Source organism: Trichomycterus rosablanca, chromosome 6 (assembly GCF_030014385.1).
Source record: "Trichomycterus rosablanca isolate fTriRos1 chromosome 6, fTriRos1.hap1, whole genome shotgun sequence".
Classification (NCBI taxonomy): Eukaryota; Metazoa; Chordata; class Actinopteri; order Siluriformes; family Trichomycteridae; genus Trichomycterus; species Trichomycterus rosablanca.
Genome location: NC_085993.1, coordinates 13,065,055 through 13,090,804, shown reverse-complemented (window position 1 = coordinate 13,090,804; position 25,750 = coordinate 13,065,055). Strand labels below are relative to the sequence as shown.

The window sequence follows — 25,750 nt, the reverse complement described above, 5'->3', positions numbered from 1 at the left end:
CTTTCTGTGTACATATTTAAGAGTGTGCAGGAATGTCATCTGTTACACACATATAGCTTTTCTAATACTACACCCATTCATACACTTGCACTCAAACTTAATGGACATACCAGCAATTACTCCCCATACCTGCAATTAACTAAGGCCAGTTTTTAAGAGATATGGGCAATGATGCGCTTGTAAACAGGCTGTTACCTTGTTCTTTAAAGCCTAATCTTAAAAGCGGGCTCTGGATAATGGCTAGCTTAGATAGGCAGTGAATGACTGTCCCTGGCTATACCTTTACAGAATCACCCAAAACTGGCTGTTTCAGATTCTGGCAACACTTAGATCTGCGCCCATCAACCTCGTGGCATGCCACTGAAGGCTAGCTAACACTAACACAGCAAACACACAGTAGGTAGAGACTAAGAATCTGTGGTATGTCCACAGTAGGTTGACCACTGTTTGCCAATTTGACTTCAGGGACTGAGATTTCATCTGTCCTATTTAAAGTACCTTGGCCTCTTTCTCTTCTCTAACATCTTCCAAAGTAGCTTAGTAGGGTCAAGATGCTCAGAAGCTGTCGTCACAGATTCTGGAACGTCCTCTTTCCCCTTTAGATCTACGTAAAGCATCCAGTGCCACGTGATTCTCATGGCTTCCACTTGGAGTGCCTCCCAGTGGGAAGCGACAGTTCTGACCCAAGAACCTATGTGCAGCTTCAAGGTGGTTGGTACCCCCCTGGTAAGGTTTGGAGCCCAGACCTCCGAGTAGGCGGTCCGATTCACGAAGATGCTCTTCGTCGTCTGTGTCAGCATCAATGTACCTGTTAATAGAGGCATCATGAAATGTGAAGACAGTAGGTGTGAAGGCAATTCCTTCAGGTGTCTTTGGTGGAGTCCTGCTACTGGCTGTAGAATAGATCGATGTCTCAGGGCTGATAAGCGAGTGATCAGCTGAACTGTCTGAAAGAGGACCACAGGCTGGACCCAATTCCCCAAACCCATAATGAGTGACTCGGATAGAGTGTGTTTTCAAAGAGTTTCCTCCTTGTTGATGTGTACTGTCTGTGTCAGAAGGCTTTGCAGCAGAGCACGGTGGAGTAAGCATAGGTTCATGCTCCATAGTGGTCTGAAGGCTCGGGTTAGCACTGACGCGTCCTGACAAACCAGAACTGTGAGAAAACCGAGTGCTCTCTTTAAGTGACAAGACCCCCACTGGACTGAAAGGGAATCGTGGGTTTTCTTGGAAGTCTGTGGCACAGCTGATATAACTGTCAAGACTGGAAAGACTCTTCATGTCAAGGACTCCTTCACGACCCCCAAATGGGGCCGATTTTTGAACCGGCAAGGTGCCAAGTTCTATCTCATCTCTGCTGCAAACTGCTTTGGATGAACTCCTGTCTTTGGTGTTGAGGTTGGGCTGTGACTGGGTCTTGGTCATCTGGTTGTACATTTCCTCCAGTTCCTGGGGATTGATTCTCTGAGGGCTGGATACTGTGCCCTTGCCTGGGGAGCTTAGTTCTGGATTGAAAGAGCGATTGGAGCTGGTGTCAGATGCTGCTCGCTTTGAGGACCACTTCCAGCGATTAGGTGACAGATGACTGTCCTGAGGCCTCTCACCCTTCTCCATCACAACCACATCAAGAAGCTCTGCTCCACGGGAAAACGCTTCCCTAACATTCATCGATACTATGCTTCCATTGCGTTTTGCTCGTTCCAGAGCCTCACGTCTCTTTATGGCTTTCTCTTGTCTTTTTTGCTCCTTATAAAACTCAGAGAAGTTGTTTACAATGATAGGGATTGGAAGGGCAATGACCAACACTCCTGCAATGCAACAGAGACCACCCACAATCTTGCCTAACAGCGTTTTTGGGTATATATCTCCATATCCCACAGTAGTCATGGTAATAGTAGCCCACCAAAAGGAGGCAGGTATGCTTTTAAACTTTGTGTCATCTTCATCCTTTTCAGCAAAGAAGACCAGACTAGAAAAGATCATGATGCCCATTGCTAAGAAGAGGATTAGCAAACCCAGTTCATTGTAGCTTCGTCGTAACGTGAACCCCAGTGACTGTAGCCCGGTAGAGTGACGAGCTAATTTAAGAATCCTTAAAATTCGCATAATCCGAAAGATCTGCACCACCCTCCGCACATTCTGAAACTGCAGCACACTCTTGTTAGACTCGGTGAGGAAGATAGTGACATAGTATGGCAGAATGGCTAACAGGTCAATGACATTAAGTGGACCTTTGAAAAATTTCCATTTATTGGGTGCAGAAAGAAAGCGAAGAAGATACTCCATGGTAAACCAGGCGATGCATACTGCTTCGACATGGGCCAGCTGAGGATTGTCTGTGCTTTGGCCGAACTCATCAATGTCTTGCAATTCTGGAAGGGTGTTGAGAGACAGAGCGATGGTAGACAGCACAATGAACAGTATGGAAATAATCGCCAAAATCTGTGGATAACAGATAACAGAAAAGACAATTAGTGCAGAAGGAACAATATTATTCCAAAATACACTGACCAGGCATAACATTATGACCACTGACAGGTAAAGTGAATAAAACTGATTATTCCTTCATCACGGCACCTGTTAGTGGGTGGGATATATTAGGCAGCAAGTGAACATTTATTTATTTATTTTATTTAATTTTCCTCCTGATTTAGCGCACTCAATTTTGTCTTCCGCTGCTGAGAGATACCAGATTGCATCCGAGGAGAGCACGTCGCTGTACACGCCTCTTCCGACACGTGCACAGCCCTCCTCTTCTCGCCCCTGCATTCTGCACAGGCGTCTCTTCCGCCAATCAGGGTCCTTACACAGCGTATGAAGACCCACCCACCCACACATAGTCCGGCCCCCACCCTGCAGATACGGTGGCCAATTAGTATCTGCTGCAGGCACTGCCAATTATGCCCGCTAGATGGCGCCGACCGGTAGCAACACCGAGTTTCGAACCGAGGAGTTCAGAAACTCTGTGCTGGTGTGCAAGCGGAATATCCCGCTGCGCCACCTGGGCGCCCAGCAAGTGAACATTTTATCCTTAAAGTTGATGTGTTAGAAGCAGGAAAAATGGGCAAGCGTAAGGATTTGAGCCAGTTTGACAAGGGCCAAATTGTGATGGCTAGACGACTCGGTCAGAGCATCTCCAAAACTGCAGCTCTTGTGGGGTGTTCCCGGTCTGCAGTGGTCAGTATCTATCAAAAGCGGTCCAAGGAAAGAACAGTGGTAAACCGGCGACAGGGTCATGGGCGGCCAAGGCTCACTGATGCACGTGGGGGGCGAAGACTGGCCCGTGTGGTCCGACCCAACAGACGAGCTACTGTAGCTCAAATTGCTGTAGAAGTTAATGCTGGTTCTGATAGAAAGGTGTCAGAATACACAGTGCATCACAGTTTGTTGCATGTGGGGCAGTAAAACACCACACAACCAACACAATATTAGGAAGGTGATCATAATGTTATGCCTGATCGGTGTAACTCTTCTTTATATTGCACATTACAAAATGTCCCAACCCTTCTGGAAACAGAGTTTGTAGCTCCCATACAGTTTTTCTTGTTATTATGGATTATTTCTATTATTTTTCATCATACTTATTAGGATCACAGTGGGATTGGCACCCTACAGAACTATTGGGTGTAGGATAGGAATACACTTTGAACAGATCTAATTTTCTAATGCCTCCTAGTAGAGATGGGACGATCGATCGGCTATGAATCGGTATCAGCCGATTTTTAATCAAAATATGCTATCGGCGATCGGCCGATATTTCCTAAAAGTAGCTGATCCGATCGTGTGATATATAAAGACCATGTTAAGTTAACAGCTCAGTGGATTGATCCAGACTTTGAGCTACGACGCGCCAACCATCACATCACCATTCATCAACCATCGTACAGAAACCACAGTGAAAGCTCTTAATGACCTAAAATAACATCATTAACTTTGTGCATCATACATACGATGTAATTTTGCTGATTGTAATATTTACTTTAAAAAGATAATTCAACCCGGTCACATCTGAGTCGATTCTATCAGCACGTTATATAAACTCCTGGTTCACTTTGGTAAATCGTAAGCGGTTCTTACTTGTGATGTAGATGAGAACAGAAGACGTTACAGAGCCAATCAGAGGCAAAAGTTTATTCATTACCAAATTCGTTAGTTCAGGATCATCTGCTGAACTTTTAGCTCCTTATGCCTAGTTCACACTACACGATTTTTGCCCTGATTTTTGCTCGGCGACTGGTCGGCGATTGATTTTCCGGGTCGGGAGCAACTCAGCGTTCACTCGGCGATCAAAACTCGGCTCTCAGTCGCTATGTGTGAACTATCCAACAACTCGACCCGACCGGCGAGCGGTCCGGATCGAGTTTTCTAGCACGTCAGATATCTGATCTCAGATGGGCGACTGGGAATGAGTGACATGTCGAACAGCCAATGAGAACACAGGATGCGGTGTGAGGGGAAATGCAGGAGAGGATATAGTTTATATCAGGATACACCGGCACACACACGTAGTATTTCTGATTTGATCGTCCTCTACAAAACATAACACCCACGCTGCATTACAAAATTATTAATTAACATCCACTTTACTGCAGAACAAGCCATATACTGTTTGTGTTGCCAAATCCACTCAGATTCATTTATTTTTCCTCTTTGATTTTACGCTGCACATCAGACCACAAACAGCTTTGATCACTCGCTGCTTGTTGACGTGCATTTTTGGACGTGGTGTCATTAAAACCCTCGTCACTTCTCACGTGTGTTTTTGTTTAAAAGAAGAAAAAAAGGAGACCAGAGAAGCTCGCCTGAGATTCCAGTTGGTGATGGATCGTGTAGTGTGAAACCCCCTATCGCCGATCAGTCGTGTAGTGTGAAATATACACCGACTGAAAGACTCCCCGGTGCAAGAGATTCAGTCGTGTAGTGTGAACTGTACAGCGACCTGACGACTTGGAAAGTCGTGTAGTGTGAACTTGGCATTAGACGGAACGAGTCTGACGGTCGGTTACAGATCTGTGGTAATAGCAGTTTAATTAAGCTTTTTAATGAAGCTTTTTAATGTAAGAGAGTCACACAAAATGTTCTGTAGTAGTTGGTGTTTATTTAAAACCACGACATTTAATTAATAACAGTAAACACGGAGAGATAACTGAGAAGAGAAACTTACGCTTCGCGAAAAATGACTCGTGAATCAATGAATCACTTATAGCGATACTGTGAACAAAGCGTCTCTTCTAAAGGCGCACACACACACACACGCGCGCGCGCACTGCTCCGGTTTATCTTCACTGTGAGGCTCTTTTTAAGTTTATTTATTTTTTTACTGCTAACCCCCCCCCCCCCCCGCGATCGCAATCGGCTATCGGCCGATGTCCCTGAAAGGAGATCGGAGATCGGAATCGGTGCCAAAAACCCCGATCGTCCCATCTCTACCTCCTAGTGGAAACTGTCATCTTACAGGCAAAAATAAAAATCAGCCCCTAAAGAGGGGTAAGAGACATGAGTTCGAGAGGAATAATTTTCTAATGATTTACTCTATGTTATTTACTTTAATTCACATTCTCCAGATCACCAAGGGATCAGCTGTCATGCTCTTACACACTTCTCACCTGGGAGCAGTCAGCTGTTATCAATCCTATTTGCAACTCTTAATTTACAGACAGGATAAAAACCATTACCAAGGCTCAGAGGTTCTAAGTTGTTACTAAATGGCAGATAAGGTTCTTATGGGCTGAAATTAATAGTGTTTAGACAGAGTTAGTAAGTGCATTGTGACCCATAAGTGTCTGTTTTCTGCACTCTTCAGTATATTCAGTGTGTGTGGTTGGGTATAGGGATTTGCTCTACATCTCTTCCAACCACAGTACCATTCCACTATTTGTATCAATGTCTATTAAACGATTACTTGTCCACATTTTTCTATTTTATGTATGCATTTTTATCCCATTATCTCCCAATTTAGCGTAGTCAGTTTGTCTTACGCTGCTTGGGGATACCTGACTGGGTTCCCTTAGCGGAACCCTTTTTCACCTATGCACTTTGCACATATGCCTCTTTATCTGCTAATCAGGGTCCTTACATAGCGTTTTGAAGACCCCAACAACAAAGTTTGGTAATCCCGCCCTAGCAAAAACGTGTCTGCTGCAGGCACTGCCAATTATGGCCGCTAGATGGCACCCAGCTGATGGCAATGCCGAGTTTCGAACCAAGGAGCGCTGGTGTGCTAGCGTATTATCCTGCTGTGCCACCTGGGCACCCTATTTGTCCACATTTAACATTACATCTTAATACTTAAATAGGACAGTTGGTTTGTGAGTAGTACTTTTACTTTTCAACCTATCAGGCCCTTCACAAAGTGACACTGTCTCTATCAAGTCAAGTCAATTTTCTATATTTTCCCACAAATTCACATAATCGCTCATACACAGAACTAACTACCCAGAAACTGTCCTATGACTAAAAGTAGGTTTCTGTTCTCTTTTTGTTCATTCTCTTTTGTTTTCCTGACCTCTCCTGAAAGCAGAGGTTCAGCTATGTCTTAGTAGCCCTTGAGACATGGATCAAAACACAGCTGCGCACTACAAGCTGTCAGACAGCTGACCTAAATGACTGGTCCCTGGCAAATTTAGTCAACACCGTGCATACACTGAGAATACACCAAGGTAAAGTGTCAACCATCACAAGGCATAACCCAGTTACTTGTTTAAATTAGTGTAGATAATCCAACTACTGGCCTGTTTTTAGATGGTAGAAAGAAACCATTCTGTCCAGAGGAAACTCACAAGAGCATAGGGAGTACAAGCCAAACTCCAAATGGACAGTAATTAGAGCTAAGGATTGAACTTTAGAGCGTGGGGCTGAGCTGAATACCTTCTGGTGTGCTACTGTACCATTTAGATATCAAGATTACATGCCGCTCAGGTGGCGCAGTGGTAAAACACACGCAGAACACCAGAGCTGGGATCTCGAATACATCGTATCGAACCTCAGCTCTGCCGGCCGGCTAAGGCTGAGCTGCCACATGAACAGTGATTGGCCTGTTGTTCAGATAGGGGTGGGATATTAAAGCCGGATAGGGATTCTCTCATAACTAATGCAATTACAACCTCTGCTGGTTGACTGATGGCGCCTGCACAGAGACAGGAAAAGAGTGCTGTCAGGGCGTGTCTCTCCGTACACAGTGCTGATCTGCATTGCACTCGTCAAAGTGTGGGTGACAAAATGCATACGGCTGCTGCCCTCGTGTCGGAGGGGGCGTGGGTTAGCTTCGTTCTCCTTAATCAGAGCGGGGATCGGCATTGGTGGAGAGGAAGCATGACGCAATCGGGCAATTGGACGCGCTAAAAGGGAGAAAATGCATAAACAAAAATATAAAAAAAAGATGTCGAGATTATTATACCAATTATTATAAAATTAGATTACATTATTTTTTTAATCAAACAATAAATTGTACTGTACTTTTTAAATTTTATTATAGTACATTATATGCAAACCTAAATCTAAAAAGAAATGGCCTATAAAATAGGTGTCTGGTGATGCTGAGATAAGTTATGCATGGACTGTTGACGTCACACTGTTTGGCCCTCTAGCTCTGGTGCTATTGATATGATAAACAAAGTTTGTTATATCTTTTCATTGGTTTAATATACAGTAAGTGACAATGTTTCCTAATTTTATTTAAAATTAAACAGAATGAATCCAGATGAGACTAGGCAGCTGTTAGAACTTTTCTTTTCAGATAATTTATATTCATGGAGATCCAGGAATATAAATTATCCACATTTCAATTCCCAGGATCCATGAATGCAAAAGCCCTTAAAGTACTCTAGATAACAAGCTATTGTTCTCAGTTCATGTTGCCAACCTGCCTCAGTCTTGCTGATTCCATCTCTGCAACATCAAAAGCATCCAACCACTTTTTTTTAATTAACGCAGCTCAGCTCGTCCAGCTTCTTAAGCCTGGACAAGAGCAGCTCGTAGGTCTAGCAGGTCTTCCCATGTCCACCATCAAACCCTAGCAACTGATTTAAATTACAGCTGCATGCCTGGTGTTCAGACTACCTAAGTACTCCCATATCTAACTTACAGGATTTTATCAATTTGGTCTCTGTTCACATTGGACATGTATGAGGAAACATCTACTGAGAAGAATACAAAGCACTTTAGTAAGATGCTTTAGATAAACGTGTGTCATGAATGGTGTAAATGTTAATGTAGTTGACACACAAGTTGTAGTGCAACACTGGTTAGGGTACAAGGTTTTATAAGTATAGAATTTAGGTTTTAGCTGGTTCTTAACCTCAGGAACATCATGTGGGCACACGAGATGCAGTTCTATGCAGATACATCTAATGGTTTGCTTAAGAAATAATCAAAAATAAAGGTTCCTTAGCATTTAATAAATGCAACTGCCCAGGCATGAGGCTCTTGTAACACTGACCAAATACAATGTATGGGTGCACTAATTTCCATAATAGCACAGTTAAATGTGTCCAAACCATGTGCATTGTTTGCCTCTCTGGTATAAACTTTAGATGTGATATGTTGATTTACATGAGCTGATGATCAAAAGTCGTTAAATTACTTGCTCTTCTTTACAGCCACACACCTAAATAAAACCCTCTGAGGCAAGCGGTGGAATAACATACAACGGTCAGCCCTTAAATAGAGTCAAAATATTTTCCATAGATAATGTTAAATTTGATTTTATCATAAGATACTCTGGTGCATTAGATGACTTTATCCTTGTCCCGTCTTTGTTTTTCTAACCTCTGCTGAAATTGGTTCAGCTGTGTCCTGGCAGCCCTTGAGACATGAACCCAAATGCAGCTGCTTTTTACATGCTGTCAGGCAGCTGACCTAAATGTCCCTGGCGTAGCCACATTTTTCATTTATTATTCATGTTGCTGGGGGTGTATTGGGGAAAATCCTTTCTCGGGTCTATATTTAGACTGTTAAAGTGCTATTTATAGCAATGCCAAAGGGGGACTGCAGCCCTAAGAAGTGCCTTTTCTGCACGTGCACATATTGCATATCCACATGTGATTGATATGAGCGTATGTTGTGTCACAGGGAGAGGAAGCATACAGGACAGAAACATACATTCTCATGATTGATACACTCTGCTGATTTTAGCACAATTTGAGACCTAATAACATACAAAGAGTAAAATAAATCATTTTGGGATCATTTATGTGTAAATACTACCCATCCACTTTTTTATACCAGATTCTGCTTATACAGAGCAAAGATTGCAACTAGGGCTGGACGATATGGCTAAAATTTATATCACGATATAACTCCTAATCTCGGTCGATACGATATAATTCCGATATCGATATGAATAATACAAATGTCAGAAAAACTGCCAAAAACACCAAAATTGGATGGCAGTACCTGCAAACCTCTTTTCTGGTTTCTGGCAAGAAATACAAGCTGAAAAAAATACTGAATTAGTCCTTCCTCTCTTATTTCGTCTGCTTCTTTTTCAAATGTGGACAGTGGTGGAGCCAGACCATTTTCATAGGGGTGGCCAGACTGAGACCATTGCTCACACAGGGGTGGCAAAGAAACTGTCTGATACCTTATTTTTTGTATGTGGCTAGTGGCTGTTGATCTAGTAGTGTTTTGGTCACTCACTCATTAACCTATGGCAGTGAGTACCATGTAGAATTACATCAAGCCTACAATAATAAGCTTTTTATTTTTTCTCATTTTCCCTGACAAGTGAAAAACTAAAATATAGCCTATAAACTTAACATTATGAGGAAGAATTTCAAAGATATTCCTTTGCAATACTTGATCATTTGACTGCAAACTTGTGTGTACTGATGAGACTCATCTGAACCCCAGAACATGCTAGTGTGAATGCATGGAAAACAAATGTAAATTTTCTTTCAAGAATATGACACATTCTGACCAACATTATTAAGCCAAATCAGCATAGAAAATTGACTTTACTTTTAATAGCCTTTTACAATGTTGGGGCTTCTTAAAACTGAATATTCTCTTTTCAATTAAAGTGTTACTTAAATGCTATTAAATTGTTTTTCAAAAAAAAAAAACCCCCGCCCAATTTGGAGGAAAACCGCCCAATCTGGCAACAGTGGAACGCGCAGAGCCCGTTAGTGCCTGTAGGTAGCGTAGTGTAATCAGAGCGGTAACGCTGAGCACTGGCGTCGTGCGTGTGGCGTACGTCATCATGCACTGACGTCATGTATATCGATCGAATTTGTTTAAAAATCATATCACCGTTATTGAAACATTTTCTATCGCGATATATATCGATATCGAATTATTGTCCAGCACTAATTGCAACTATTCCTCTTTATGTGCAATATAATCTGAGCATTGTGTGCACATACAAGCAACATTAGGAGTATTTAGGAAGCACATAAATCACCTTCACAAACGCATACGTGTACCAGCTAATCTTGGCAGAGACAGCTGTGCGTCCAAGCATCGCATAAGACACTGTTGCCATGGTGACACTGACGACAGGCTTTTTAGCATTGCAGAGATGGTGGAGGAAGAATGAGTGTGAATGAGTGCGTATGTGACTGTGAGGGTGAGTATGAATCGGAGGACATTGATAAAGAATTCACAAGAATACCACAACAATACAACAAAATATACAATCTATTGTTATAGTTATGTTGACACCCATTCTAGTCATACATTTATTGATTCAGCCACGCCCACTGTTAAAAACAAATTATTATATTTTATATATTATATTATATACTGTATATACACTGCCATCAGCCTTAACATTAAAACCACGTCCTTGTTTCTACACTCACTGTCCATTTTATCAGCTCCACTTACCATATAGAAGCACTTTGTAGTTCTACAATTACAAACTGTAGTCCATCTACATACCTTTTTAGCCTGCTTTTACCCTGTTCTTCAATGGTCAGGACCACCACAGAGCAGGTATTATTTAAGTGGTGGATGATTCTTAGCACTGCAGTGACACTGACATGGTGGTGGTGTGTTAGTGTGTGTTGTGCTGGTATGAGTGGATCAGACACACAGCAGCGCTGCTGGAGTTTTTAAATACCGTGTCCACTCACTGTCCACTCTATTAGACACTCCTACCTAGTTGGTCCACCTTGTAGATGTAAAGTCAGAGACGTTTGCTTATCTATTGCTGCTCTTTGAGTTGGTCATCGTCTAGACCTTCATCAGTGGTCAAAGGACGCTGCCCACGGGGCGCTGTTGGCTGAATATTTTTCAATTCTTAGTTCAGCAGTGACAGTGAGGTGTTTAAAAACTCCAGCAGCGCTGCTTATGCACTCATACCAGCACAACACACACTAACACACCACCACCATGTCAGTGTCACTGCAGTGCTGAGAATCATCCACCACCTAAATAATACCTGCTCTGTGGTGGTCCTGACCATTGAAAAACAGGGTGAAAGCAGGCCAAAAAAGTATGTAGAGAAATAGATGGACTAGGCAGTTTTAGCCTAGCGGTTAAGGTACTGGACAAGTAATCAATAGGTTACTGGTTCAAGCCTCACCAATGCCAGGTTGCTTCTGTTGGGCCCTTGAGCAAGGCCCTTAACCCTCAATTGCTCAGACTGTATACTGTAACTGTAATGTAAGTCACTTTGGATATAGGCGTCTGCTAAATGCTGAAAATGTTAAATGTAAATGCAATGGACTACAGTCAGTAATTGTAGAACTACAAAGTGCTTCTATATGGTAAGTGGAGCTGATAAAGTGGACAGTGCAGCACTGATATCCGACGTAGTTCACCATGGCAACAACAGCTTGGTTGTCAATAGTGTAGGTGAATGGGTTTGCTATGATTAGAGGTGCAGACTTAAAACATTCTATTCACATCCAGTCTTTGTCAACACTCACACCAATTCTTTAGCTTCAAACATGCACAGTAAGTCATAACATATACAGCCACGAGCACTTTATTAGGTACAGCTATCTGGTATGTAGGTTCAATGTTTTTTTGGAAGCTACAACCTACCATAATAAACATTGTGGGTATAAAATTACTGACTGCAGTCTATCCGTGGCTCTGTCACCCTCACTGTATTTTGTTTATCAATTAAGAGTGCCCTTCATAGAATCACCTACTGACCTGATGATGTTTGGGTGGTAAACCATTCCTACTGCTGCAATGACACTAATATGTTAATATTATAGTACATTAATACAGGTGCAGCAGTGTTGTTGGGATTTTTATTAGAAAGTGAAAATTCATAATGAATTAGGTGTAGTTCAGCGGTCCCCAACCTTTTTTGCAGCACGGACCGGTTTCATATAAGATATGATCTCACGGAGACGCTGCTCCCACCTAGTGGTGATTGGAGACAATAACACCCAAAGAGTTTTGGAAATTTAATTGCTCTTGTAGCGATCTCTAATTATTTATTATTTCTGTGCAGCCCGGTACTAAATGACCCACGGAACAATTTCAAGAGTTTTTTTGAGCATACCCACAGCCACACCCAAAGAATTTGGAGATTTGCACTTTACTTAATTTCAACATTATACAAATGTTCTTACTGTTCCTACTAATTGTCTTAGACCAGTAGCAAACCGTGACTTGTAATCTTTGGCCCTCTGACCCCACCCCCCCAACCGTCTGAAAAAAAACTACGAAAATAAAATAAAATTTGAACTGAGACACAATATATTGTAGAATATCTTTGACCCTCTCTGAGGGCCTAGACAGCCATGATGATTCCCCTGTCTTTGTATCCTTATCCACTCTATCCATACAAATCAGACCATAATGCATTGAATGAAGTAATTATACATTAGGATATATGTATATGAAAAATAATACATTACCCAAGTTCCAAATTTCATTTTACTATGAATACTATGAATACAAAAAATGTAAGCCATCTTCTAGTAATTGTATTGTTATGTTTACCATAAATTATTTTCCTTAAATGACAGCTTGCAGCTGTTCAACATTTTGAACAACAGCTAATCCTCCTTAAAACATATTTAGTCATCAAATTTAAACAAGAGGCCTATTTTATTAAGTGCAATTGAAAAGCAAATGAAAAAGCCCTTTAGTGACCCACTGACACAAATGAGGCGCTGCAGAGGGATGATTAGATCTGATTGCCCAATAACACACCCCCTTGTGGCTCTCTGCATTCAGTGTTGGAGGTGACTCAGAGCGTTAGATGATTCATAAAACATTACTTGATCACTGTTCACCAGAACAATAGGACATGAAAAGATGTATGTTTCTGAGACATAGATCTGTGAGTCACTCAGGCTATTTACAATGTTTAATGATGTTCTGTACTTAATATGACTGTTACAGTGGGGAAATAAGTATTTGATCCCCTGCTGATTTTGTAAGTTTACCCCCTTACAAGGACTTGAACAGTCTATAATTTTTATAGAAGGTTTATTTTAACAGAGAGAGACAGAATATCAACAAAAAATCCAGAAAAAAAAACATTAAATAAAAGTTATAAATTAATTTGTATTTAATTAAGGGAAATAAGTATTTGATCCCCTACCAACCAGCAAGAATTCTGACCCCCACAGACCGGTTATGTGCCCATGAGGCACACAAATTAGTCCTGTCCCTGTATAAAAGACTCCTGTCACAGAATCAGTTTCTTCCGTTCAAATCTCTCAACCACCATGGGCAAGACCAAAGAGCTATCAAAGGACGTCAGGGACAAGATTGTAGACCTGCACAAGGCTGGAATGGGCTACAAGACCATCAGCAAGAAGCTTGGTGAGAAAGAGACCACTGTTGGTGCGATAATTCGAAAATGGAAGAAATACAACATCACAGTCAATCGCCCTCACTCTGGAGCTCCATGCAAGATCTCACCTGGTGGGGTAAGAATGATTCTGAGAAAGGTGAGGTCAGTCCAGAATTACATGGGAGGAGCTTGTCAATGATCTCAAGGGAGCTGGGAGCAGAGAAATGCTGGATATGACCCTAAGAACACCATCCCCACCGGGCATTTCTCTGCCTCCAAACACGGCGAGTGGAGTTGATGCCAAAGAGCTCAATTTTGGTCTCATCTGACCATATCACATTCTCCCAAGCTTTCTCTGAATCATTCAGGTGTTCATTGGCAAACTTCAGACGGGCCTGTACATGAGCCTTCTTGAGCAGAGGGACTTTGCAGGCACTGCAGGATCTCAATCCATTACGGCGAAGTGTGTTACTAATGGTTTTCTTGGTGACTGTGCTCCCAGCTCCCTTGAGATCATTGACAAGCTCCTCCCGTGTAATTCTGGACTGACCTCACCTTTCTCAGAATCATTCTGAGTTTTTCTGGATTTTTTGGTGATATTCTGTCTCTCTCTGTTAAAATAAACCTTCCATAAAATTATAGACTGTTCAAGTCTTTGTAAGGGGAAAATCAGCAGGGGATCAAATACTTATTTCCCCCACTGTATATCTGATGCTGGTTACTTTGCACGTTCACCTTTTCAAGTCTTTGGGAAAAAAGTATTAATTAAAAAGTTGTATAGGTACTTTTTCATGTTCTTCAAGATGTTCTTTTTCATTATCACAAATGTAGATGCCTGTGGCAGAACTTAACTTGAAAAAGCACAGAATGTAAGGTTATTAAACAGTGCTGAGGTGAACTGAAAGGCCAAATACAAGCAGGCTTAACATCAGTGCACTGTTCAGTTATGATGTCATGACTGAACAGAGGTAAATCCCCAGTCTTGTTCAATAATCTAGTATATAACTTCCCAGAAGAGTGAATGCTGGTATAGTCTTATGCAAAAGTTTAAGATCATCTACAGAGAACAAACTTTTAGTCCACAAGTACTCTTTAACTGCTGAATTACACTGAAAAATACACGTAATCATTTATGTCTTTATAGTGATTATACACTGATCAGCTATAACATTAAAACCACCTCCTTGTTTCTACACTCACTGTCCATGTTAACAGCTCCACTTACCATATATAAGCACAAGTTCTACAATTATTGACTGTAGTCCATCTATTTCTCTACATACTTTTTTAACCTGCTTTCACTCTGTTCTTCAATGGTCAGGACCCCCACAGAACCACCACAGATCAGGTATTATTTGGGTGGTGGATGATTCTCAGCACTGCAGTGACACAGACATGGTGGTGGTGTGTTAGTGTGTGTTGTGCTGGTATGAGTGGATCAGACACAGCAGCGCTGCTGGAGGTTTTAAATACTGTGTCCACTCACTGTCCACTCTATTAGACACTCCTACCTAGTTGGTCCACCTTGTAGATGTAAAGTCAGAGATGATCGCTCATCTATTGCTGCTGTTTGAGTTGGTCATCTTCTAGACCTTCAGTGGTCACAGGACGCTGCCCACAGGGTGCTGTTGGCTGGATATATTTTTGGTTGGTGGACTATTCTCAGTTCAGCAGGGACAGTGAGGTGTTTAAAAACTCCATCAGCGCTGCTGTGTCTTATCTACTCATACCAGCACAACACACACTAACACACCACCACCGTGTCAGTGTCACTGCAGTGCTGAGAATGATCCAGCACCCAAATAATACCTACTCTGTAGTGGTCCTGGGAGAGTCCTGACCATTGAAGAACAGCATGAAAGGGGGCTAACAAAGCATGCAGAGAAATAGATGGACTACAGTCAGTAATTGTAAAACTACAAAGTGCTCCTATATGGTAAGTGGAGCTGATAAAATGGACAGTGAGTGTAGAAACAAGGAGGTGGTTTTAACGTTATGACTGATCTGTGTATATGTATTATTTTAATATACTTAGACAAACGAGCAGATTGACCAGTGTAGTTAAGCATAACGCTGTAACACATAGTCATGGTAACAATAAGCAGCAAATGTGGAAATTTTATTCAGTTGTTTACATTTGAATAGTGAATAAACAATAATAAATATTTAGACCAATTCATGCTATTCCTTATTGGGCAGTGGTAGCACAGAGTTTAAGCTCCTGGTCCTGGACTAGTAATTGAAAGGTTGCTGGTTCAAGGCCCAACACTGTCTTGCTGCCATTGTAACGAGGTTCTTAATCCTTAAGAGTATGGATTGTATTTGGTCACAAACGTCAGTCGCTTTGGATAAAATCGTCTGCTAAAGGTCATAAATATATTAGTTTATTCAGAGCTAGATTGGCTAGTATTAAAGAAGGCAGTTTTGTTTTGTTTAGGTGATCATCTGCTGTATAGGAAATTAGCTTTGGCTCTATTTGCATAGCTGTTTTATTAGTATTTTTTTCATTCAACCCTCAAATGATATAATTTTCACCTCCATGAAAGAAAACCTCACTAGAGAATGCACATGCCTAACAGCCATCTGATCTCTGGTTTGAAGTGCTAATTTGAAGCAGCACAGACTTCTCAGGGTGTAAATATCTAGTGACATAATTATTTCCTTTTACACACAATAGAGGCATTAAAAAAGATGGGCTGCTCATGACATCATGTAGAGACGAGACCCTACGGGTGACTGTTCAGAATGTAAAACAGATGTCATGACACTTTTCAGCTTTGATTAGTACAGTGCATAGATAAATCAGTGCAAACCACCTCCTTGTTTCTACACTCACTGTCCATTTTATCAGCTCCACTTACCATATAGGAGCACTTTGTAGATCTACAATTACTGACTGTAGTCTATCTGTTTCTTTACATACTTTTTTTTAGCCTGCTTTTAGCCTGCTTTTCCTGTTCTTCAATGGTCAGGACCCCCACAGGACAGCAATGCTGATGGAGTTTTTAAACACTCACTGTCACTGCTGGACTGAGAATAGTCCACCAACCAAAAATATCCAGCCAACAGTGTCCCGTGGAAAGCGTCCTCTGACCACTGATGAAGGTCTAAAAGATGACCAACTCAAACAGCAGCAATAGATAAATGATCGTCTCTGACTTTACATCTACACGGTGGACCAACTAGGTAGGAGTGTCTAATAGAGTGGACAGTGAGTGAACATGGTATTTAAAAACTCCAGCAGCACTGCTGTGTCTGATTCACTCATACCAGCACAACACACACTAACACACCACCACCATGTCAGTGTCACTGCAGTACTGAGAATCATCCACCACCTAATAATAATACCTGCTCTGTGGTGGTCCTGAGCATTGAAGAACAGGGTAAAAGCAGGCTAAAAAGGTATGTAGATGGACTACAGTCAGTAATTGTAGAACTACAGTGCTTCTATATGGTAAGTGGAGCTGATAAAATGGACAGTGAGTGTAGAAACAAGGAAGTGGTTTTAATGTTGTGGTAAATAACTAAAATAATTTCTGATCTGAACTGAATGGTTTGTGTGACATAATTGATGAATCAGTCCAAGTTCTTTAATGATATCATTATGCCTAAATAAAATAAGAAGACAGGAAAAGATTATGATGCCAAATAGTAACACATCTGTTCTTTTCTTCCTATATCAAATATTACAGTTAGAATTATTATTAATACACCAGGATTTACCATCTATCTTTGTAACTTTGAGTTTCTGCCCCAGTGTATGAGGAGGAAAAGCAAATATGAACAAGACATCAGATAAAGACTTTTCTCCAGCTGTAATGGGGTGGAAGGTGTAATTGGTATTTGTCACAGCAACCATCAGCAGGTGGGATAATGATAAATTACTACATCCTATCAATCGAAATAAAAATGTCCTCCATTTCTGTGCTGTGCATAATGGTTATACCACCCAGGATGAACTCCTGTCCTTAAAGAATAAATCCAACACTTCTCCAATTATTTTACTGCTCAACACTCTTAATTACCAGGATTAGCAGGCATAATAAGACAGGTCAATTACAAACCATTAATGAGCATTAATGAACTGGCTAAGTCAAGAGTTCACAACAAGTTCACCACAGTAGTCCTATAAGGGCAGACTGTATCTGTATGGGAGATTTTGGCTTGGATGGGAACAAAGGCTTGGGACCAAGCTATTAGAATTTAGAATAAGCGGCCAAGAGCGCACACACACGCGACACAGACTTTTTTTTCCCCGATCGCGTTTTAAATCCGTTATCTGATATACAATCTAGCTCACTGTGTAGGGAACATAAATCAATTGTCTAATATACTGTCTAGTGCACTAGGTAGGGAACATAAATCCGTTATCTGATATACAATCTAGCTCACTGTGTAGGGAACATAAATCAATTGTCTAATATACTGTCTAGTGCACTATGTGGGGAACATAAATCCGTGATCTGATATACAATCTAGCTCACTGTGTAGGGAACATAAATCAATTGTCTAAAATACTATCTAGTGCACTATGTAGGAAACATAAATCCGTTATCTGATATACAATCTAGCTCACTGTGTAGGGAACATAAATCAATTGTCTAAAATACTATCTAGTGCACTATGTAGGGAACATAAATCCGTTATCCGATATACAATCTAGCGCACTATGTAGGGAACATAAATCAATTGTCTAATATACTGTCTTTTAACTTCATTTTCAGTTTTTTATCCCGAGGTGGTTCTCACAGAAACCTGTTTACCCCACCCGAGGTTGAAGCCTGCAAGTCGAGACTGCTGTGCCAAAAATGCTGATCCTTTTAGATATGACGGGAACCTAGAGTGTTTGAACCATAAATGTCCAGAACTCACTACAGACGTCAGCACAGACTGGACTGTATAATGAAGAACTTCAATTGTCAACATTATTATTACTATTTTTACTAGTTATAACTTTACTCACTCACTCACTTTCTTAACTGCTTATCCAATTAGGGTCGCTTTTCAATGGGCGCAAGGCACACAGTAACACCCTGGACGGGGCACCAGTCCATCGCAGGGCAAACACACATACACACATGCTCACCCATTCACCTACATGGCAATTCAGTGTCTCCAATTAACGTGACTGCATGTTTTTGGACTGTGGGAGGAAACCGGAGCTCCCGGAGGAAACCCACACAGACACGGGGAGAACATGCAAGCTCAGCACAGAAAGGACCCGGACCCTGGGGATCTTCTTGCTGTGAGGCGACAGTGTTACCCACCGAGCCACCGTGCCGCCTAGTTATAACTTTAGTTCAATTTAATTTTGTGTATGTATGATTTGTGTAAATCCTATTCATTTAAATGATCCTCCAGGCCATTCAAGGAGGATGGGGGTCCCTTCTGAGTCTGGTTCCTTTCAAGGTTTCTTCCTTTAAAGAAGTTTGAAATTTAAGGTAGTTTTTCCTTTCCACTGTCGCCCTCTGCTTGCTCAACCGGGGTTTTTGGTCTGTCAGTCCTGGATTCTGCAGAGTTGCTTGTAGACAATGTCCACTGTAAATACACTGTCCATTGCGCTATACAAATAAGTTTGACTTGACTTGACTAGTTTAACATTATGTAGCAAATAAGATACAGTTTAAGATTGAGCAGGTAATCACGTGTGAGCTGTGTAAACAATCTAAACAGTGACGCCTGCAAAACCCATGTAGCTACATCTTCAAAAGGAAGTTATGCCTCCACTACGCAAAGTGGAAGACCAACTTTCAAGAATCCAACTTTCAAGATGTTTTTGGAGATAACGGATTTTATATTTTCATAGCAATCATTACCAATGCAAACATTAAAAGCTAGCATTTCATGAGGAATTTGCACATCTGTAAAAGAACCATTATCTTTGCTGCTAATTAAATGTTTGTTTTAGAGAGACGATGCCAAGCCACATTCTACACATGGTAAAACAACGTAATTTATAGTTAAAGAGTGCAGGTGATAGACTGGCCTGACTGCAGTCCAGACCTGTCTCCTACTATGAACATATAGAGCATTACGAATGCAATATTTTGACAACAGAGACCCTGGACTGTTGAGCAGCTGAAGTGATATATTAAACAATAATTGCGGTGACAATGACATGGTGGTAGTCTGTTAGTGTGTGTTGTGCTGGTATGAGTGGATCAGACACAGCAGTGCTGCTGGAGTTTTTAAATGCTGTGTCCACTCACTGTCCACTATATTAGACACTCCTACCTAGTTGGTCCACCTTGTAGACGTAAAGTCAGAGACGATCGTTTATCTATTGCTGCTGTTTGAGTTTGTCATCTTCTAGACCTTCATTCGTGGTCACATGCAGAGGAACAGATGGACTACAGTCAGTAATTGTAGAACTCCAAAGTGCTCCTATATGGTAAGTGGAGCTGATAAAATGGACAGTGAGTGTAGAAACCAGGAGGTAATTTTGATGTTATGGCTGATCGGTGTATAACAGGTGTAAGAACTCTTGACGTTAATCTACAGTACTTGCTCTTACTCAAGCCACACAACCTCTGCTTTCTAGCAAAGAAAGAGCATTACGTAGTGTCCAGTAATGGTCACAGTTCTGTCCTATCAGTGTATGTAAGAAAAAAAAAAGAGTTCAAGTGATGAAATGTAAGTAGACTCTAATTTGCAATGATATGGTCGTGGTCAGCTATAATCTCATTGTGCGGTAGAACCATGCAGTAAAATGTGATTTGAGACAGATGTACACAGAGCTGGTTGGAATACGGATGGAGTGAAACAGAGGTAGTAAACGAAGAGCAAAGAAGGACAAAGAGTCTCCGTAAGAATAATTAATGTGACATTTCTCTGACATTTAGCTTGAGGTGCAGCGCAGGAGCCTGAAAGGAGGGCGAGCAGAAGATAGAGGGAGCGTAGGGGAAATAGAGAGGAGCGTTGAGACTAGAGCCAAGATTTATGACAACAGCAGAAGCTTAGTCAGTCCCTCTGGAACATTGATCATATCACTAGTGTCATTAAACAAAAAAGCCCAGTGATAAATGATGACCTGCTTGGAATTGAGTTTAAATGAACATATACAGTTGCAGGAAAATGCATGAAACCTTTTAAATTAAGACGGAATAAAACACAAGCACAGTCTGTCTAAACTAATAACACCAGAGTATTTGTACTGGTCAAGTCTTTACTGCAACTTACAGTACTGTGACAGTATACAGTCTGAGCAATTGAGGCGTAAGGGCCTTGCTCAAGGGCCCAACAGCAGCGACCTGGCAGTGGTGGGAGTTGAACCAGCGACCTTCTGACTACAAGTCCAGTACCTTAACCACTAGGCTACAGCTGGCTAGAAGTAGAAGATAGCAGAGGATGGTTTCGATCCATCGACCTCTGAATTATGGGACCAGCATGCCTTCACTGGGTCACTCTGCTTACAGAACACTACATTATGCAAACCTCCGGGTTTATGACTTCTCCAAACTCAACTGTTCCAGTTAATGAGATAATAATTAAACTAGAGATGTACCGATCAGGGTTTTTGACGCCGATTTCGATCTCCGATTTCTTTTCAGAGAGATCGGCCGATAGCCGATGTCGAATGGGGGGGGGGGGGGGGGGGGGGCGTGGGGGTTCAACCTGTGGGGCGCAAGTGCCTGACGAGGGGGTGTGGCAGCATTGTGAGATTTTTTTACTTCTAAAACTAAAGCAATTCATTTTTCACCCACGGGAGACACATTTCATTAGTCTAACTAGTTAGACTGGTTAACCAACCATGCACACACACACGTTAGATGTTATACAGTTCAGTCTGAAAAAACCTTAAAAATAGGACGAACAGTGAAGATAAACCGGTGACAGAAGCATTGACGTGTGTGTGCCTTTAAGAGAGACGCTCTGTTCACAGTATCGATATAAGTGATTCATGAGTTGATTCATTTTATGCGAAGCGTAAGTTTCTTTTCTCAGTTATCTCTCCATGTTTACTGTTATTAATTAATGTCGTGGTTTTAAATAAACACCAGCTACTACAGAACATTTTGTGTGACTCTCTTACATTAAAAAGCTTAATTAAACTGCTATTACCACATATCAGAACCGAGTCAGACTCATTCCGTCTGTGGAGCTAAAAGTTTTCTGTCAGTCAGAGCAGATGATCCTGAACTATGTATGATGCACAACGTTAATGATGTTATTTTAGGTCGTGAAGAGCTTTCACGATGGTTTCTGTACGATGGTTGATGAATGGTGATGTGATGGTTGGTGCTTTGTAGCTCAAAGTCTGGATCAATCCACTGAGCTGTTAAGCTTAACATGGTCTTTATATATCACACGATCGGATCAGCTACATTTGGAAAATATCGCCGATAGCATATTTTGATTAAAAATCGGCCGATATCAATTTATAGCCGATCGATCGTTCCATCTCTAAATTAAACATTGGAGGTGTGGGTCGTAGAGGTGCACTGACATATTAAAAAGGAACATCATGTCCTATACCACCTGAGGCTTTAAACCATCTTTCCTTTTCATTTAATTAATTAATTTTAATTAGTTATTTTTATGTTTACCACTGCTTCATCCTGGTCAGAATCACGGTGGGTCAGGTTTTCCTGGAATCACTGGGCGCAATGCAGTAACACACCTTCAGACATTGACAACCAAGTCTGTAAAGGCCTAACAGTATTGCTTTGGACTTGAATTCTGGATCCCAATGGGAGCAGGCTAGCGTAATTTAACACTGCGCCACTTGAGCCCCCCTTAGATTTAATTAATTATTCCATACTTTCTTATTCCTTTCTGTAATGCTTCAGATTTACAGCAAAATGCCCACAGAACATGATACTACTACCATCAACATGACTGACAGTAAGTACAGTGCTGTTTTGAATGGGTTTGAATGTCTTACCTTTCTTCTCCCCAAACAAACGTTTGGTCATTAGGGCAAAAATTCATCTGATTACAAAACTGACTCCCAGAAAGTTATAGTTTTGGTTGGAAATCTTTGGAGAAATATTTCTTTCTGTGTTTATAAATAGCCCAATAAAAATTTTTAGTGTCGGCTTTGTGGCTCTGTCTAATAATGCAGTCAAAGTGATATTATTTGTATTAATAAGTCACCAATTGTAATCAATTACAGTCAACATTAACAAAAAATTAAAACCCAGACTGCAAAGGTAAATTACATTATAGGTCATGCTTCCTCTCCACCAATGCCGATCCCTGCTCTGATTGAGGAGAACGAAGCTAACCCACGCCCCCTCCAACACGTGGGCAGCATGCCATATGCATCTTATCACCTGCACTTTGACGAGTGCAATGCAGCTCAGCGTTGTGTACAGAGAGACACACCCTGAGAGCACTCTTTTCTCATCTCTGTGCAGGCGCCATCAATCAGCCAGCAGAGGTCGTAATTGCACCAGTCATGGGAGAGAGACCCCATCCGGCTTTGTCCCGCCCATATCTGAACAACAGGCCAATCGGCAGCCAGAGCTGAGATTCGATACGATGTATTCGAGATCCCAGCTCTGGTTCCAGCGTGTGTTTTTACCGCTGCGCCACCTGAGCGGCTCCATTATAGGACTTTTTAAAGCACCAAATTATTAAACTGAATCACTGTTTGTACATTTCTCGCCCAGCAGATTTGGTTATACTTTTCAAACACCTACAATAATCCTATGAACAAATGTAAGTAGATGCATGTGTCGGTTGAAAAAACATTGAAATTGCAAGTCATGATATGCCCTTCAACTATACATAATTGGCTGCCCAAGCCAGTGACACAACCATTTTTGTTATTTAATTTAGTTAAAGTGCATAATAAATTCAGAAGCAAAAAGAAATGCATGCATGTATATGCTTGTTTTTCCCTCACTGTAAATGCATCAGGTTTCATCTGATCAGATGTTTCTGCACAATGCTACATTGTCATAGTTCAGCATTGTTCAAAAAATGCACTAAGAGTTGAACCTACTGCCAAAGAGCTCAAAACTGAAGTGATTTAACACACAGCACTTTTTTTCTTTGCCCTTTTAAGTTAATTGCCCATTTATATATGAGCCAAGCCCATAACAGAAATGTGGACGCAGCGATTTTATCTTGGCACAGAGAAAGGTTTCACAAAGCATCAGGGCTAGTGGTATTAGGAAATGACAACACTGGTTGTGTCATGGCTAAAAGCCGGATCCTACATTTCCATTAAACGTCAAACCCCAACAAGACACGGGGTAAAACAGAATGCTGAAATAAATCACAAACACTGATCTCAAGAGACTGATTCTTACATTTAAGGCTTTTTAATAGTAGTGTTGACACACGTGTACTGTATATGTTCTTTTTTTGTGATTTTCCTGCTACTATCTTCTCTACTGCTGCTACTACCTCTTTTGGAGAGATGCCATACAAAATTTCATGTTGGATTATACGCAAAAATTTTTATTTATGCATACATGAATGTGTTATTGCATATGAATGAGCACATGCAAGGGCAGATCAGCATTATAACTTAGCTGGCCGAGTGTCTCACACCCCAACCTAAAGTATGGGGACCAAGGTTCAATCCTCACCTCCGGTCACTATCTGTGATGCATTTGAGTGCGTTGCTGTAAGCCTGGAGCAGTGTGCATATAATTCTGTACCTGTGAGGGCATACGTTTGCAAGCATCCATCTCTACAACCTGATGTTGGTTACCGCATACACACTGGGGTGTCATATTAAAAAGATTGTGTGTTAAATATTAGGGCCACAATTTGCCAGAGGTCCCAGGAAAACCAGGGGAGATTGGGGTTTGAAGTAGGAAATGAACATTTAATGACATCAAAGTGTTACAGTAAATGAGATACTAATTAACATTGGGGGTGTGGGTTGTAGGGGTGCACTGACATATTTAAAAGGCGCATCATGTCCTGTACCACCTAAGATATTAAACCAGAATCTTCTCTTTTTATTTATTTAATTCATTTTAATTATTTATTTTCAAGGGTGGCATGGTGGCTTGGTGGGTAGCACTGTTGCCTTATAGCAAAAAGGTCCTGGGTTCGATCCTCAGGTGGAACGGTCTGGGTCCTTTCTGTGTGGAGTTTGCATGTTCTCCCTGTGTCTGCGTGGGTTTCCTCCGGGAGTTCTGGTTTCCACCCACATGTTTACCGGCTCTTTATCCTGGTCATTTTAATTATTTATTTTCAAGGGTGGCATGGTGGCTTGGTGGGTAGCACTGTTGCCTTACAGCAAAAAGGTCCTTGGTTTGATCTTCAGGTGGAACAGTCTGGGTCCTTTCTGTGTGGAGTTTGCATGTTCTCCCTGTGTCTGCGTGGGTTTCCTCCGGGAGTTCTGGTTTCCACCCACATGGTTACCGGCTCTTTGTCCTGGTCATAGTCACTGTATGTCCCTGAAATCACTGGGCACTATGCAGTAACACACCCTGGACTAGACTCCAATACATTCCCCCTCAGACATAGCCAAGAAGAAAAGGCATTTTCTGTAATAACTACCTTGGCTGCTACAGAAGAGCCGGGCTTCTCCAGCAGATCCCACAGCTTCTTGCGCTTCTCCGAGCAGCACGTGTTATCAAACTCCTCCCCCTCTCTTTCCTTCAGCGTATCAGCCTCACGCCTCAGCTCCTCGTTCATCTGCTCCTTCTTCTGGTGGTACCTCGCTTGGCAGCATGACTCCAGATAGATCTCATCCACGCCCCAGTAGTCCAGCTCCTGGCTGAACGAAAGTGCACACATCTCCTCCATCATGTGCAACTTGCCCGTGCGATAGAAGTTCAGAATGGATGTAAAGGCGCCCGGGTGCCGGTCAAAGAAGTACTCGTTCTCGTCCAGGTTGTAGTCATCACAGATGTCCATGAGCGCCTCATGTGTCGTGCATGCACGGAGTTTGCCCAGACGTGTGCGTGGTAGCCGCTCCAGCGTGCGCCAAAGCACCTCGTGTGGCAGGCCGCCCACATTCAGGCGCACCCGCCGGTAACACGACATGCTCCGTATGATGTCCACCGACTCCGGGGGCAGAGAGGCTGCTGACCGAGAGCCAGCCTTGTTCATCATGATGGACGGTCTGTCCAT

The 25,750-nt window shown here is 41.8% G+C and overlaps 1 protein-coding gene across 1 annotated transcript; it reads right to left on the bottom strand.

Moving 5' to 3' along the window:
* Window positions 1-555: 555 nt before the first annotated feature.
* Window positions 556-25,750, bottom strand: kcnb1 (potassium voltage-gated channel, Shab-related subfamily, member 1). Its single transcript, XM_062997158.1, has 2 exons — window positions 25,175-25,750; window positions 556-2,442 (listed from the first exon to the last, which is right to left on the bottom strand). Exons 1-2 carry the CDS (start codon window positions 25,748-25,750, stop codon window positions 556-558), a joined length of 2,463 nt encoding a protein of 820 aa, XP_062853228.1.